Raw genomic sequence first — 15743 nt, 5'->3', positions numbered from 1 at the left:
TGTTTTACTGAAAATTTTCGCGAAATGTTTTATCTTGAATGTTAGTTAGGCCAATGCGCGTCTAATAAAATACAAAATTTTAGGTTTTGAGATTTCATAAATTTTTAATAAAATTTTCATAATTTTTATGAATATTAATATTTTTGAAAAATATTTTGTAAACACGGTAATTGGACCTGTGCGGTTCTAACACAACAATTATTTTTCGATTTAAAATTTGTTATTTTTAAAAAAAATATTTGTATGCAAAATCTTGAATCTTAGTAACGTCATTACAATTCTAATTAACTATAAAATTTTAAGTTTTGCGACAAAAATTTTTTTTTGGTCGAGCCAATGATCATACAACCCTTGTATGATGGTCGAGCTAAGTATACAGTTTTGATAGGTCAAAAGGTCACGCGAACGATTCTATGTACGTGAAATAAAAAAATGCTCTTATTTTTGTTTTTTTAATTGTTTTCGAAAATTTCTTGGGTTTAATTAGGTCACGTGATATTTATGGCCAATAATATTGCATACAAATTTAAAAAAAAACTTTTAAATCGACACAGCCACTAATAAGACAAACTCTCTTACAAATAAAGTTTTCACGCCCAGAAACTTTTTGCCTAAAGCCTATTTTTCTGTGTAGCGCAGTATTACAGATTTCTTCTTTTAAATTTAAAACTCGCAGGATTTATACTTGTTTAAAAAAACACAACTATATTAAAAAAAATACAATTTATTAAAAATACAAGGAAATAATAAATTCTCTGGAAAAAAAAATTTTGAAACTTATTGAAATTTGATTAAGTTTGGTTGTCTTTGGTTAGTTCGATCTTCTTTTTGACTCCATTTAGACTCAATGTCAACTCAGCATGAGTTCTTTTAAGTTGTTCCAAGCGATATTGTAAGTCGCTTGCCTCGTCTGTTCCAATCTATGCGTCACAAAATAATTTTTAGATTTTTTTGCATTTTATACACCCTCAGTAAAAGAGCTCTTTTGCTTAGATTTGTATATTTTGATCAATTTTTACTACATTAATGTAAACTTTGCCAGATTAAGGTAATATTAATGTGACTTTATCATACGTTTGGTCGTATTTTTGTTTTTTACAAAGAATGTGTTAAGAGTCATTGTTAAAATGTAAGGAATTTACCTCAAAATCTCTTAGAAGATCGGTGTTACCAAGTAGTCCAGATTTTTGAAGTAATTTTCCATTGTCGTGGCGTAGAGCATCTCGTACTTGTTTGGTTCTTGACAAAATATCACGTTTCTGTAAGTTGAGATACCAGCAAAATATAATTTGGATATTGAAAAAATTAAATTTATAAAAAAGATTTTGGGTATAAGAAATAATTGAACGACAAAGTAGATGGCTAAGTACAGCCTTTGTTCAATTACAGTTAATGCATGGTCACAGCATTATGCAATAAGAAAGCACTAACATATAGTGACATTACATTAACTAGACTACAGGCTTTTAAAAAAGGTAAAATACAGAATTAGAAGGATCCAAATTGTGATATTAACCTTTGCAACGTGTTGTTCCACACTTGCTAGATGTTGTTTTTTGACTTGGTTTTCAGCTTGAACGAACTGAAGTTTTTCTTTAAGATGAGTTAGTACCTGCACTGTGTTTGTGATTTTCTTTCTCAGTTTAAGTAATTCCTAAAATATTAAAAAAATGTTATCACTTTAAAAATAACAGTTTTAGATCAGGTTTAGTTAAATTGTTTTATTTTTTGATTTTTTTTTCTAAGAGTTAGAGTTAATGAAAGTACATAAAAAAGAGCTATAAACTCAAAAGAATATAAGTAAATTTTGGTTACCTCATTTCTTTCCTCAATTTTCTCATTGTAAGTTTGATTTTCAATTTTAAGTTGCTCAAAGTCGATTAAGTGTAATCCCTCAGCCAATTCCTCCTACAAGGTTATTTCAATGGTTTAATTTTCTCAGTAATAACTGTAAGGGATAAACACTCAACAAAAAAATTACTAATATTTAAAAACTTAATAATTACCTTATTTTAAAATAACTTAATCATAATGCAATTAATATTAATTTTTTAAATAAAATATATACAAAATATTTTCTACTTTTTGTTTAAGCTGATTTTCTTGTTTTTTTAATCTATTTTTGAGTTTAATATTTTCAAGTCGAACTTGAGATACTTCTGATTCCTTTTTTCTTTCATTTAATTCGTAAAGTTCAATATCCTTAAAAATAAATACAAAATTTAATATGCATTGCTGAATAAGTTTCAAAAAACTCTGAAGTTTAAGCAGTTTTTTTTATAATTTTTTCCTCAACCTTTGGTGGTATAGGTCTTCCAGATCTACTGTTAATAGCTGCCATGGCAACTGCTTTCTTGTATTCGATCGCATTCCTCCACTCCTCCTCAACTTTACTTTGTTTCTCCATTTTTCTTTCCTAAAAATAATTTTAAAGTATAAATTTTTTTAACCCCAACAACAAATATTTTCTATAAAAGATACCTGTTTAAAAGCTTTAAAATATTTTGCTACCAACAAAATATAATTTTAAAATTAAAAAACTCAAAAGATATCAAATTTAAAAAGAAGCAAAAATAAGAAAAAAAGTTAAAATAGATCTAAAAAACTAACCTTAAACTCTTCAAGTTGTTCATTGTAAGCTTCCTGATCAGCTGCATGTTGTTGTCTTAATTCGTCCAAGTTTCCCATATATTTATGGTATCTGTATTTACAAACATGCAAAATTAAACGTGGTTTTTAAGTATGAAACTCCCTATTATATTTTTATTTTGATAATGTTGTCAAATCGACCAACATACTAACATCTTTTGCGGAAGTTCCACCTAAATTATAAGACATTAAATTGACAATTTCATGTAATTATAACAAATTAAGTAACACAAAACAAATTACATAGTACAAAAAAGTAATACAAAACACAAGTCGATAGCCTGCTCCACATTCGGGATTTTATGCATAGGTAGTCAACTTAACTCCGTTATATAAGTGTTAAGGTGAAGTACATTCTGAGTAATATTGTCCAAAATATACAATGTACATAAAAAAAACAGTTATATACCTTTGTTCTTGATCAGAAACGTTTTTGTCAACCTCTTGTCGACTTTCTTCAGTTTTCTTTTTACGAAAATATTCCGCTAATTTATGTTGAAGTGCATAATTCTGTTGTTTTATCTGTTCTCTTTCTGCTAGAGATGACTAAAAATACATAATCAATAAGCATGGCACTATGTTTAATATTTTCAATAATTAAAAAAATATTCCTTTTTTGTTGAAATTTAAAATTGAATAAAAAAATACTAACATGATATTTTTGTATAAGTTCCTCCCTGTTATACTGAGGAACTTCCTCCATCAACAGCATATCTTCTTCTGCATCCTCATACATAATTAAATCATCTGTAAATTTAAAAATATAAAACACTTAAAAATAAAAAAAATATTTTGTGAATAAACACAATGTGTTATTGGGATTGTTGTAGTAATTGTGATGTCAACAGTTAAAGTGTTTTATTATAAGAAAAATACTTAACAAATAGCATTCCAATACTTTTTGCCTAACCACGTCGGTAAAAATTTTATGTAGCCTTTTAGATGTATTGTACTATAGGCCAGGGTCTACTGATAATCAGCCAACTTTTTTACTTTTTTAAAGTTTGGCAATAAAATATAGGCTAAACACATCTAAAACCATGTCTAATAAATATTAAGAAAAACATACCCTCAACAACTGGGGTCTTTACATTTTCTTCATACCCAGTTTCTTCGACAACTGAGATTGGCTGGGGTTCCTCTAATGTAGTTGCTGTAACTGCTTCAATAGGGATCTCATCGGCAACCCTCTCTCCTTCTTCCTTTACTACTTAAAATTTTTTTAAATATTATGAATCTCAAATTTAAGCACTAAATACTAACTTAATAACACAAAAAATGTTTTCTTTTTAAATTAAATTAAACAAAACTTGGGCTTTGATTTAAAATTATTTTTACCAGGATTTTCTTGAAAAATCTCATCTCCCTCATTTTGTTCTTCTTTTTTTTCTTCCACATCTTCTTTATTCTCTTTTTCTTCTCCTTCGTTTTTCTCTCCTTCCTCCTTTTTCTCAGCACCTTCTTCTTTCTCTTCTTTCTCTCCTTCTGGAGTCTCCTCAGTTTTCTTTTCCGCCTCTTCATTTTCTGTTGACTCTACTTTTTCTTCTCTAAATTGTTTTGTTTTAACAAAAATGTTATTTTAAAGCCCTATATTATGCACATATTTACAAAATAAAATAAATTACCCTTCTTTTGTTTCCCCATCTTCCTTTGTCTCTTCATTTACTTTTATTAAAACAAAAAAATATTAATTACGTAAATAAATCTAAAACAAAAAAAGAAAAAAACTGTTAAAAAAATAACAAACATTTTTTACTTATATGGTACCTTTCTTTTCAACTGGTGTAGCACTCTCAGCATTTGGGACTTCTTCAGTAACTAAAAATAAATTTCCAATATAATTTGTTATTGTTTTATGTTTGTTCCTAACTAAGGGTATTCGTAATAATAATATAAATAAAAAGGAACAACGATGTATTATTTTAAAATTTGTATAAACTAATTATAAAAACTTATACTTAGTTAAATTTTAGGTTCTGTAGTATTGGTGGTTACTTTTTAGCAAAATATTTAGCTTCACTTTTACCTTCTCCAGCAGAAGGTAGTGGAGTGGAAGTTTCCTCAATGATTTTTTCTGTATTATCTTTAACTTCAGTTGCAACAGGAGTTTCTGATTTTTCCAGTGTTGGGGTATCACCACTGGCTACAGGTTCTGTAGTCTATAAATAAATTACCAGCTTTTTTATTAAACAGCCTTATAAAAATGGGAACTTCTTAAACAGTTTTAAATATATAAATTAAATAATTAATTTTAGGTTCAAACCCAATTGCTCTTATGTAGCGCCCCTAATTAAGGCATTAAAAACGGTATAAACTTCTGCTGAACCAATCCTTAATTTGCAGCTTCTAATTTTTGGGCAATTATAAATCAATAATGGATAACATCACAAACTGACAATGGCAACTCGAGACTGGGTTGGGATAACCAATAACCAAGGGATTACACAGTATTTGATTTATTGATGATTTAAATTAAGTAAATTAAATAAAAAAAATAACTTGCCTGTTCATCCATCGTCTCAAACTAAAATTCTCAATAAAACAAAGTTCAACAATTTCTCACAATTTATATAACTGTTTGACCGTCTAAAATTAAAAACAGTCTATAATAACAAGCTTTAAACGCAAAGTTAAACAGTTAACAAATAAATCTACAACACTATTTCTATTTAGCACTAAAAATAAAAACACTGTTTTACTGTTTGAAAAAAAAACTTTGGAAGTTGCTGTGACGTAACCATAGTTATGAATTGTCACCGTAAGAGGCACTATTTGTTTAAAACAAAAAGTGAGTTATCCTTATTTTACACTGCTGTGTATGTAGCAAAAATTACGATAAAATATGCAAACTAAACTTTTATTACGCTTTAAATTTATGCAAAATCGTAGAAGATATATTTTGGAGAAAAAGAGTAAAAAAATACAATATCAAATAGGAAAATGTATAATAGCAATAGGTAAAATTAAAAACTACACAGTTATTAATTGCGAATAAAGCTACCTTATTTTTGGATTGTTTTATTTTCAAATTCACACTCACATTTATATTTAAATTGTGTTACAGCTCTTAAGATTAAAGGGTCGTGGAAAATGTCAAAAATAATTTGCGCGTTTGGTGATAAAGGTGGCTGTTTTATAATCAGTTTGTTTTGCTGAGAAGGACATAAACTGTTTTGGTGCGTTTGACACTTCAATAAAAGGTTAGGTTCTGATGAGTAATACAAAGTATGGTGCTTGTTTTGTGTTTGGATTTCGTCTATTTTGGCACCTTCACGATGTTGACGTCCTACATCTGCACTTGTGTTATTAATATTATGAATTTGGCTAGCTGGAAAACTGGGTAGAATGCGTCTTACTCTTTTTCCGTCTTTATTTTGTGACGCACCTTGGTTAATATGTGGTATTTTTGGCAACTCAATGTTAATGCTATCATTGTTGTTTTGGTATAAATCGTTATCACATAATAAATGATTGTGCTTTTTAATATTCCCCTTGGAACAGTCTTTAATAAATGTAATTTGGGACAATTCGTTACAGTTAATGTCATCATGCTTCTCGTCGATTTTCCGAATCGCGATTTCGCGCCTTCTTAGTCTAATGCTGTGGTAGAAAATACCAATTATTCCAGAAAACAGCAGCACAGAGCCTATTGTGATCGTCACAATACTTAAAGATATTGGGATACGGGACCGAATCATTGGTACAGCTAGGCTAACGACCCCAAAGACAGCCAATAAAAACCCCAGCAATATTGTACAAATGCTAGGTCGAATTTGAGGGTATTTTACCAGTTGAAACATGGCAGTATGTGCAGCATGACTAATATGAGATTTCTTATTCTGGCCAAGTATTCTGCTTGACTTAATAGGTCTTGCCTGTCCGACTCTACCAAAAAAAAACAATATTTTAGGATTAAAAAAAACCCAAGCTGCATTATTTTAAACATTTTAAGAATATCAGGTTTTTAATCTCAGATCTTTCCTATTTTTAACATAAAATCAATGATACACTCTTTAGGCGAAGGTCATTTAAAAATAAAAACGTCTGGCATTAATTTGTCATTTTAAATTATTTTATAGCAAAAAAACTGTAGCTTAATTAGCATAATATTTTACCTTTGAGTTTTTGAATTGCAATCACCATTCTTTAAGTTTCCCTTCCCCCATTTCGTAAAGTTCAAGTTTGTTCTACCGCGACTTGACTAAAAAATGTGACGTCATTAACCAAACTAATAAATTATATCGGTTTTATTTCTTTTAAAAATACAAGGTAATCCTTATAAAGAAAGTACCCATAACATCAAAACATTTTTAATAAAAAATAATTTGCCACATTTTTAATGTTATAAAATTATGGTATCAAGGTTTAAATAAAGTATAGAAAATATGATTTATTATTAATACGCAAAGCGTGTTATTATCTTTATTGATTTTTAAAGATGAAGTTTACCACTGGGAATAGCTTAAAAGCACAATGTCAATAGTAACATCATTATAAAGTATATTGTCACACAAAGTTCAAATAGTAATTAAATCTATATTAATTATAAAACTAAACCATTTTAAACCGGGTTTTTCCTACTTAAAACTATATTAAATTTTGAAAGTTTAATTATATTTAAAAGCAATTAGGTATATTGATTTTATGTCAATATAGATATGAATTATACCTAAACAACTGCTCTAACAATAATATATTAAGTATAACTTACCATAATGTAATGTTTAATCCAATTTATCCCAGAACATTTATATACAATACGTTAAAAACATTATTTAAAGCAATTTTGACACACTATACATAAAGCAATTTTTTTAAATCTTTATTTAATAAAGTATCGATAAACAAATATATGTATATCGTATTAAACATTTCTCTATACTGTCTATAAAATACATATATTAGTTAGAATTTAAAGCGTTAGTATTGTTTTGTAAGAAAGGCCTTATACCAGGTAACTTTTCTATTTAATATAAATAAACCTTTTCTCAATATGACTTAAAACAAAGTATAAGTAAGTAAATAACTTCCGATTATAGGTATGACTATTTGCAACTCAAATATTATTACAATTTAATTACTAACACATTAAACAAAGGTGATTCCAGCGTTTTATTAAAACCTAAACACTTGATTAATGTTTTTTTGCACGAGTCGTGTTGCAGGCGTGAAAAACACAATGTCGTATTTTTAGACTTGAAAAAAGTTTGAAAAGTATCGCAACTGGTAATAATAAACTATAATCTAAACCCTATGCAAGCGAAAAAGGTAACTGTATTTATTCTTCTTAAGTAAAAATCGCCAATCGTTGTTAAAGGGTTTTAATTTATTTGACAATAATAGCATTGCTATTGAAAAAAACGCTATATGCAATGAACCTTACAAAAACCGAATACGCCTACGTAAAAAATTCTAAAATATTTTATTTCCAAGAATTTTTGTTTTTGAAATCAACGAAGCATTTTAAGATCAATAAATACAATGTATTCAGATTTTTTTAACCTTAAACTTAAATTTAATCAAGTAATTATGCTTTGTCGAATCTATTTACATCAAAGCGCCCAACAAATAGCTTATGAAATATTAAAGCGCTAAAAAATCGCAAAAATTCCTTTTCTAAAAGTTACACTTTTCGTTTCAAATATAGTCAGCCACACGAAAAAACTAAGCTATATTCAAAGCATAATTCTACATTTAACTGATTGCCTTTATAGCTCTTACAATAACTTAAATAACGCCTCTATACTCTTAACAGTATTAACAAAACGTTTACAGTGACTGTAAAAACACAAACGTAGAAGTTAGTATGATTGATTGCCTACATATTTATAACTTGACAAAGAAAAACTGTTGTTCGTTAGTATAAATACTGCAAATTAAACCTTAATGACATACATTCTTTATATCAAGTTTGTATATCTTAAAATCGCTTGGGTCATCTATTATTTAATGTGTTTAGGGTTTATGTCGCGCGACTTTTTACTTAAGCTACAACAACTTTATTTCTATTTTAGGCATAGTGCCCATCAAAAAAACTTTTTGATTGTATCGAAAACCAAATACTTTAGCCCTTCAGGCGAATTTAATTAAAGCTTACAACTGAATTTTTAGAAATATGGCTGAAGCAAAGTTATCCTCAAGTTTTGGGCATCGAAATAGTTTTATGAAAATATATGTAAACGTATTGATTTTGTCTTTATATCAAAACGAGAGAATGAAAAGAGAAAAGAAAAACATCATTTTCTTACTCTCTTTATTTACCCACGACATGTCTGCGAACGACATTTTTATTTAAAAATAATTTATACAATCCTAAAAACTTCTGAAAATACTTGCATAATTAATATGTTGAATCAATACTTAATTTTATCGCTTTTTATCAGTGATAATAGATACTGTTAAATTATTACGCCAAAAACCTTTCTTTAAAAGCTAAAAAACTTATACAATATGCATCATAAGTAACATGCTATAAATAAAAAACATAAAAACTGTCAAAGAGGCAACGTAATAATCATACAATAATCGTTGTATGTTCATTGAACAACTTTACTGATTTAATTTAGCATTTGTTACACGCTATTCTTAGCAATAGATTGCATCGCAAAACACAATAACCGTTGAAGTAGAAATTCCTTTCATGCGTATAAAAGCTTTTAGAAACGAAATTGTAAGCAATTTACAATATTTATATCACCTTAATGTGATAGGTTGTTATATTTATGGGATAAAGTGTGGAATTAAGTGTGCTATTGTAAAGTGTTTAAGCTTTCCGTAAACGCAAGGTAAAAACCAGTTGCGAAAATATTAGAGCAATCTAAATGCAGCCCGTAAAGCGGACAATCGGCTAGTATTTATAATGACTTATTTAATATGCTAATTTTGCTATTTAGGTGTTTATTTTATCTTGCGTATGACATTCCTTTTTGAATGTCAATTATGTTATTGGTATTGCCAAAAGTTTTTAAACAACTTACAGGACAGACTATATAAAAAAATATAGCTCACATGCACACTCTAGTGGTGACAAAAAACGAACTTTTATAAAAGCAAACGTCATTAGAACAACTCCGTAGTTATACGTTTTAATTAAAGTTAATTTTAAAGTTTTAAAAGCTATCTATGATTTATAATACCATTGATAAAAACATAATTTTCAATACAATTTTATAGGCAATTAAAAATAGCAAAATCTAAATAAAACTCAAAATGTCATATTTTGTACAAATTCAGGTTCCTTAGTAATTTACAAACTACCCATAAATCCGTGTACCTCTGAATTTCTATGTTTCCCCATGTAAACTGCCGAGTTTTTTCGCTGTGAAGAATATTTTGAGATTCCTGGGATGATCGGCTGCATTAAAATACTCGACGCAAACGCGCACCCCAATCTGGAACAACCTCTGTTCGGCCCCATGCTTCCTAAGATGGGGTTTCCCCATAGGGACCCCCTGCGTTGAAAGCGACCTGTGTTCTGTGACGTCATTTTCTGTTTAAATATTTTTGTAAACTTTGAAATTTTTGAATCTAAATTTAGAAAAAATCAAATTTTCTAAATTTTTAAAATTAATACATTAAATATTAATTTAAGATAAAACTTACTAATTTTCTGATTTTCTTAATTTGAAAAATGGAAAACAAGATATATTTGAAACTAAAACTAGCACCTTTTTAAAATGTTTTAATCCAGCACCACTATAAATCAGGCCTAATGGAAGTCTATAAGCCTTTAATTTTGTGTTCAAAAACTTGGGTGATAAATTATTAATGACGAAACATATTAGCCACAGGTCAGGAATGAGATTTATTTTAGTTAAGCCAACGAGACTAAGAGAAATGACTTTAAATTTTTGGTGATATGAACTAATGCGCCCATGGTTTTATATTACATGATTTTAATGTCAATTTAACGCAGAAAGATTCATTTAATTAAAATACTTCTATATTGATCTCTGAATACTTTTGTTTCTTTTATTATCTTACTTTTTTTTAAATAAATTACTAAAGCTAATTTTAGTTTAGCGTGATTTATAATATTTGCATTAATTTAAAATTCTGATGCAAAAATATATAAACTAAAAATAAATTATAAAAGCAATTCACAACGACTTTACTTTGTTTAAACTTTGTTGTTTTGTAGCTTGACCTATTTTTAAAGTATTCTACTATGCAATATACGCCTATAACTTATTTTTCGCTTATCTAGTTTCTTTGGCGTAATAAATATTTATTTTTTCACTTAAATTTCTGGCCTTAAACTAACAACATGTTTGTGTTTTGAAGCATGTGGCAGCTGACAATATTTAATAATTAATGTTTTCGAATTTTGGTCAATAAATTTACCAAAAAATACTGGCTTATGAGAAAAAATGCTTTAAATTTTTATTTTAACACTTCCTTGTTTTTGTCTAAAATTTCACTGTTACTCTTTTAAAACAGTACCTAATGATACTTACAGAGATACTAAGTAAATACATTTTATAGGCAATTAGCTAATTAATTAAATTAGATTTATAACAACGTGGCAACTGAATTTACCTTTTAGTTCTAATGCAGCAACCTTTGTAGGCTATAGGTGGCTTTTTGATTTAAACCAGTATCGATTTAATTGACATTTTTATTGTTTTGTTTCAACTGAAGACTTGCATAATTAGCAACGCCGATGTAGTGAAGTAATAACGAAATGTTATGAATTGTTTACTGTTTAATATTAAAGCAAACGCCGTGAAAAGGTTAACAACGAAAAAACCTATTGATCATAATTAAAAAAACAATATTTTAATAATTTAAAAATGGTATAACCTTTAAACTAATAAGGTTTTTAAAAAAATTGTAAGCTCACCGCTATACAAATAGTAAATTCAGATTAATTAAATAAAATTAGATTATATTATTCAGGATTTTTTTTAAACATATTAAATTGCAAAAAAAAATTTTATTGCTTTTTTGTCTTGTGTTAAAGAACGTCCACTAAGTTTAAAAATAGGTCGATTATTTTTTAAGTTGTGTTTGTTATTCACGAAAACTGGAGCGAAAACGTGCTCAAACACATTTAAAAGTTAATTATTTACCAACACTAACATTTTGCACGATTATTAAACTTGTACACATGGAAGGGCAATTAAGTGCAGAGACTGTAAAAGTAGTCAAGCTAGACTATCCTACGTTCTTAAAAATAATAACCAGCATTTAGTATCACCACTGGACAGATAAAACTAGCAGCACAGGTTTAAAAATTTAGCTTATGGCATATATAATACCCAGCGGCAATAATAGTTAGAAAGAGTTAAAATATAATTGTTAGGCCTATACCTTGCGATACGTATGGATGTATTTACTTAGCATAATAACCCAAAAGTTTTAAAAAATCAAACTATTTTTAAGCTAAGTTGTTTTTTATTTTAAGGAAAACTGTCAAAGTAGGATATAAAAATGGTTTTAAAAAGTCCTATCCCAGATATTGTTATACCAGAGATCAGTCTGAGTGATTATGTTTTAAAAGCCTTGAAGCAATTTGGCGACCAGCAAGCCATGGTAATTTACACGTAGATTAATGGTTATTTAGCATTAAAAAAAAAACTGATTAACTTAAAACAAAAAGCCAATAACAATTTAAATCAAAGAAACTTATATTCTTATCTCGCTTTCTAATAGACTTGTTGAATTTATAATAATAGCAAAAAATAAGCAAAAATGTCATATGTTTTGTGTTGATATGCAAATACAACTTTAAACTATTATGTACATAGGTTAATGCTGTATCAGGCGAAACATTCACATTCACTGAGGTATATGATCGAGTTGTACAATATGCAAGCTTGTTTAATAAGATGGGGATTGGCAAATGTGATGTGGTTGCAATCGTGGCCTCAAATTCACCTGATTTTATTTTTGTTTTACTTGGTACGGTCGCATGTGGGGCTATATTAACTACTTGTAACCCGAACTATACTAAAGGTAAGAAAATACGAAACTCATACATTTTATTATTTAACAAATGAAAAAATCATTTAATTCTGTGCTTGAGAAGTCTGAAAATTAGGCACACCGGAAATTTATTTTTCTAAAGACAATTAAATTGTTACAGAAGAAATGGTGCAGCAGTTTTCACATTCTGAGCCTAAACTTATGGTGGTGAACTCAGCAATATCACCTTTAATAAAAGAAGTCGCAAAAACTGTTAAATCCATCAAGGTGCATTTAAATTTACAATTTATTTTATTTTTTTCCAATTTTACTAACAATTCTTACAATTCTAAAAATAAACTTTATTTTTTTATATATAAGTTTACTTGTTTGTTTAATGTCAATTTGGTTATTCTTAATTACAGAACGTTTTAAGCATAGACGGATACATGAGAGACAGTATAAAAACCATTGTCAAAACAACCCAAGTATATGGTGAGAATTGTGTCTGGTATATGACATTTTTGTCTAATTTTTTTCTAATCACAATAATTTTTTTTTTGTCACGTTTTTAAGAATTCAATTTTCTAATAAAGCAACATTAATAAACAAGGCTACGTCAGTTTTAAAAACCCTTTGTCGTTAAATTTAAAAATGTCAAATTACAAGGCCATTTTAACAACCTAATGGGAATTATTTTCAAGATATGCCTTTACAGAAAAGAATTGTGATACTGCTGGCCTTTATAAACAATCCCCCCAAATTGTTTAGTTTATTTTTAGATTTTCCTAGAAGTGTCTCTTTAAACTTTAAAGAAGATCCTGCCTTTTTGCCGTATTCAAGTGGAACAACCGGTCTACCAAAAGGTGTTACACTTACACATAGGAATGTTGTGGCTATGTGTGAAATGTGCAAGTAAAATTACTTTATTACAGCAACTCTTTGGGTATACAACTTAATTTATTTTATTTATTATCAGAATAGTCCTACGTATAACCAGAAGGGACACAGCGTACATAATTGTGCCAATGTTTCATATATATGGTAGTCTGTTGGCGGTGAACTCACTCATACAAGGTTCAAGAGTTGTCGTTAATGATCGATTTCAACTAAACACAATGTTTCAACATATCCAGAAATATAAGGTACGTTGAATCATAAGGTATGTTGCTATCTAAACCGATAGAAACGTCGTAAAGCATGTGCTTGGCCTTACACCGTTGATAGTGGTAAATGATGTACACTAGCATTTTACAACAATTTTAGGAATATGTCGTTGTGAAATTATTTTTAATTTTAGATTAGTTTTCTTACTGCAGTACCCCCAATGCTATTAGCTATGGACCAATCACCTGATATTGACCAATACGACCTTTCATCACTTAAAAGAATAATGTGTGGGGCAGCCCCTTTACCCCATGTAGTGGAGACATCTATCATGGGGAAGTTTAAAGTTCAAATGATTCAAGGTACAAAAATTAAATCATTCTACTTGTTTATCTTTTTTCGTATCTATAACTGAAGTTTCAGTTCAAACATATATTACTAAGTAAATATCAAGCTAAAAAATAAAAAATAGGGCTCGTCCGGGATTTGAAATACCCCTAGACCAACGAGCAATAAAATAAAGACCAACTATAAAGAATGGCATTCAGTTGCTTTGAACAGGCAACTGTCGATAAAAATTTAAATAAAAATGTTTAATTAAAATTTCATCTTGTTTGTTATATAGCATGGGGTTTATCAGAATGTGTTCCAATTACAACTGTAATAGATTCTGACTTTCCTCTTACGACAACAGGAGTCGTTTCGCCAAATGTTCTACTTAAAGTAAGTTATCTTATTTTCCAGTTAAAAAGAGAATGACTGGTAATGACAGTAATAAGATATATGGTAAACGTCCTTCATATTGTTATGAAAGTTTTGCTCAATTTAAGGTTATTGATACGGAGACAGGAAAGGAATTGGGACCGAACCAGGACGGTGAACTTGTTGTAAAAGGCCCACAAGTAAGTTAGGTTTCTACCAATCTTTATGTTATTACGATTTACCAGCTATTTAAAAAAAAACTAAGCTAAATACACAGTATCTTACTCCTAATTTAAGTCTAAGAAATTACATACTTTCTAAACTGTAGAAAACATATTCATCAAATGAGTAAGAAAAGATTTGTTTTAATTTTTCGACAATTTTTAAATACATTTTGCAGGTTATGAAAGGTTACTATAAAAATCCACAATCTACTGCAGCTACTTTCGACAAGGAGGGATGGTTACATACTGGTGACGTCGGTCACTACGATGATTTCGGCTACGTGTTTGTTGTTGATCGACTCAAGGAGCTCATAAAATATAAAGGATTCCAGGTGACGTCATTAAAAACAAACAAAATAAATTTCATTTTTGTTGTTTTAAAAAACTATTACGTTCTAGGTGGCGCCCGCTGAATTGGAGGCTGTATTGTTACGTCATCCGAGCATTAATGACGTAGCGGTGATTGGAGTTCCTGATCACCAGGCCGGGGAAGTCCCTAAAGCGTTTGTAGTAACCAATGACCGAAGTTTAAATAAAGCTAAAATCGATCGTTATCTTATAGGTAAAATAGGATTTTATAAGAAAGAATAACTAGAAGGCTGTTTTTCCAAATAGAATAAATTTTTATCTTTTTTTTAAAGATCACGTGGCAAAATATAAATACTTAAGAGGTGGGGTTCAATTTGTTGATTTTATCCCAAAAAGTCCAAGCGGAAAAATTCTAAGACGAGAATTAAGAAGACAAGAAAAAGAAAAATCAAAGCTTTAAACTTTGCCGATTAAAAAAAACATTTAATTTGATTTGACCACCATCCAGTTCATAATATTAACACATGTCTCTGTTGAAAGCGGGTTTTGGTAATTTTTAAACCAATTTTTTTAAATATTTATTAGTATTGTTGCAGGGCTAAATAATTTTGAACAAAACATTAATAGAAATTACGATCCACCTCTAGTTTGTATTCTAATGATTTATAACATTATCCAAATGTTGTTTTTGTTTGCCATAAGTAGTCTATATTGGATTTTGTTTCGGCAATTGAAACTAATTTTGCAGATTACCATTAAAAAAGTGTACGTAAAAGAGTTGCATTACATAAAATTTTAAGCGCCATAATCAGCGATTTTTACATAATTTTTTGAAAATAATGATAT

At 28.7% G+C, this 15743-nt stretch overlaps 3 protein-coding genes across 5 annotated transcripts; 1 reads left to right on the top strand and 2 right to left on the bottom strand.

The window, feature by feature from the left end:
* Positions 1 to 759: 759 nt before the first annotated feature.
* Positions 760 to 5237, bottom strand: LOC145742797 (cilia- and flagella-associated protein 184-like). Of its 2 annotated transcripts, none has more exons than XM_082560604.1 (15): positions 5153 to 5237; positions 4676 to 4808; positions 4417 to 4467; positions 4275 to 4314; positions 3988 to 4196; positions 3719 to 3859; positions 3302 to 3396; positions 3059 to 3195; positions 2611 to 2701; positions 2297 to 2416; positions 2083 to 2202; positions 1816 to 1908; positions 1517 to 1654; positions 1143 to 1259; positions 760 to 920 (listed from the first exon to the last, which is right to left on the bottom strand). In XM_082560604.1, the coding sequence occupies exons 1-15, from the start codon at positions 5162 to 5164 to the stop codon at positions 792 to 794; spliced, it is 1626 nt and encodes a 541-aa protein (XP_082416730.1). In that variant the 5' UTR covers positions 5165 to 5237; the 3' UTR covers positions 760 to 791. The 2 variants fall into 2 exon arrangements, with proteins under 2 accessions (XP_082416730.1, XP_082416731.1); XM_082560605.1 differs by having other exon boundaries at positions 3719 to 3856.
* Positions 5238 to 5519: 282 nt separating this feature from the next.
* Positions 5520 to 10041, bottom strand: LOC145743342 (uncharacterized). Of its 2 annotated transcripts, none has more exons than XM_082561281.1 (3): positions 9923 to 10041; positions 6765 to 6850; positions 5520 to 6534 (listed from the first exon to the last, which is right to left on the bottom strand). In XM_082561281.1, exons 1-3 carry the CDS (start codon positions 10007 to 10009, stop codon positions 5652 to 5654), a joined length of 1056 nt encoding a protein of 351 aa, XP_082417407.1. In that variant the 5' UTR covers positions 10010 to 10041; the 3' UTR covers positions 5520 to 5651. The 2 variants fall into 2 exon arrangements, with proteins under 2 accessions (XP_082417407.1, XP_082417408.1); XM_082561282.1 differs by lacking the exon at positions 9923 to 10041 and adding an exon at positions 7361 to 7472.
* Positions 10042 to 12081: 2040 nt separating this feature from the next.
* LOC145742353 (uncharacterized) lies at positions 12082 to 15357 on the top strand. Its single transcript, XM_082560134.1, has 12 exons — positions 12082 to 12183; positions 12399 to 12606; positions 12737 to 12843; positions 12981 to 13050; positions 13338 to 13470; positions 13535 to 13700; positions 13856 to 14024; positions 14288 to 14385; positions 14493 to 14564; positions 14765 to 14920; positions 14988 to 15155; positions 15235 to 15357. Exons 1-12 carry the CDS (start codon positions 12082 to 12084, stop codon positions 15355 to 15357), a joined length of 1572 nt encoding a protein of 523 aa, XP_082416260.1.
* Positions 15358 to 15743: the final 386 nt, after the last annotated feature.

This window comes from Corella eumyota, chromosome 2 (assembly GCF_963082875.1).
Source record: "Corella eumyota chromosome 2, kaCorEumy4.1, whole genome shotgun sequence".
NCBI classification, from domain to species: domain Eukaryota; kingdom Metazoa; phylum Chordata; class Ascidiacea; order Phlebobranchia; family Corellidae; genus Corella; species Corella eumyota.
Note: the sequence above shows the minus strand (reverse complement) of the source record. Positions and strands in the feature narration are given on the sequence as shown.

Excerpts from the sequence above, each read along its gene's own strand:
- LOC145742797 (XM_082560604.1), bottom strand. Across the intron at positions 4,315-4,416 it reads TACACCAGTTGAAAAGAAAG|TAAATGAAGAGACAAAGGAA; the intron begins GTACCATATAAG and ends TTTTAATAAAAG. Across the intron at positions 2,203-2,296 it reads GAAGACCTATACCACCAAAG|GATATTGAACTTTACGAATT; the intron begins GTTGAGGAAAAA and ends TTTATTTTTAAG.
- LOC145743342 (XM_082561281.1), bottom strand. The coding sequence starts at position 10,009 with ATGCAGCCGATCATCCCAGGAATCTCAAAATATTCTTCACAGCGAAAA. Across the intron at positions 6,851-9,922 it reads GGAAACATAGAAATTCAGAG|TCAAGTCGCGGTAGAACAAA; the intron begins GTACACGGATTT and ends CACATTTTTTAG. Across the intron at positions 6,535-6,764 it reads TGCAATTCAAAAACTCAAAG|AGTCGGACAGGCAAGACCTA; the intron begins GTAAAATATTAT and ends TTTTTTTGGTAG.
- LOC145742353 (XM_082560134.1), top strand. The coding sequence starts at position 12,082 with ATGGTTTTAAAAAGTCCTATCCCAGATATTGTTATACCAGAGATCAGT. Across the intron at positions 12,607-12,736 it reads TAACCCGAACTATACTAAAG|AAGAAATGGTGCAGCAGTTT; the intron begins GTAAGAAAATAC and ends AAATTGTTACAG. Across the intron at positions 14,565-14,764 it reads TTGTTGTAAAAGGCCCACAA|GTTATGAAAGGTTACTATAA; the intron begins GTAAGTTAGGTT and ends TACATTTTGCAG.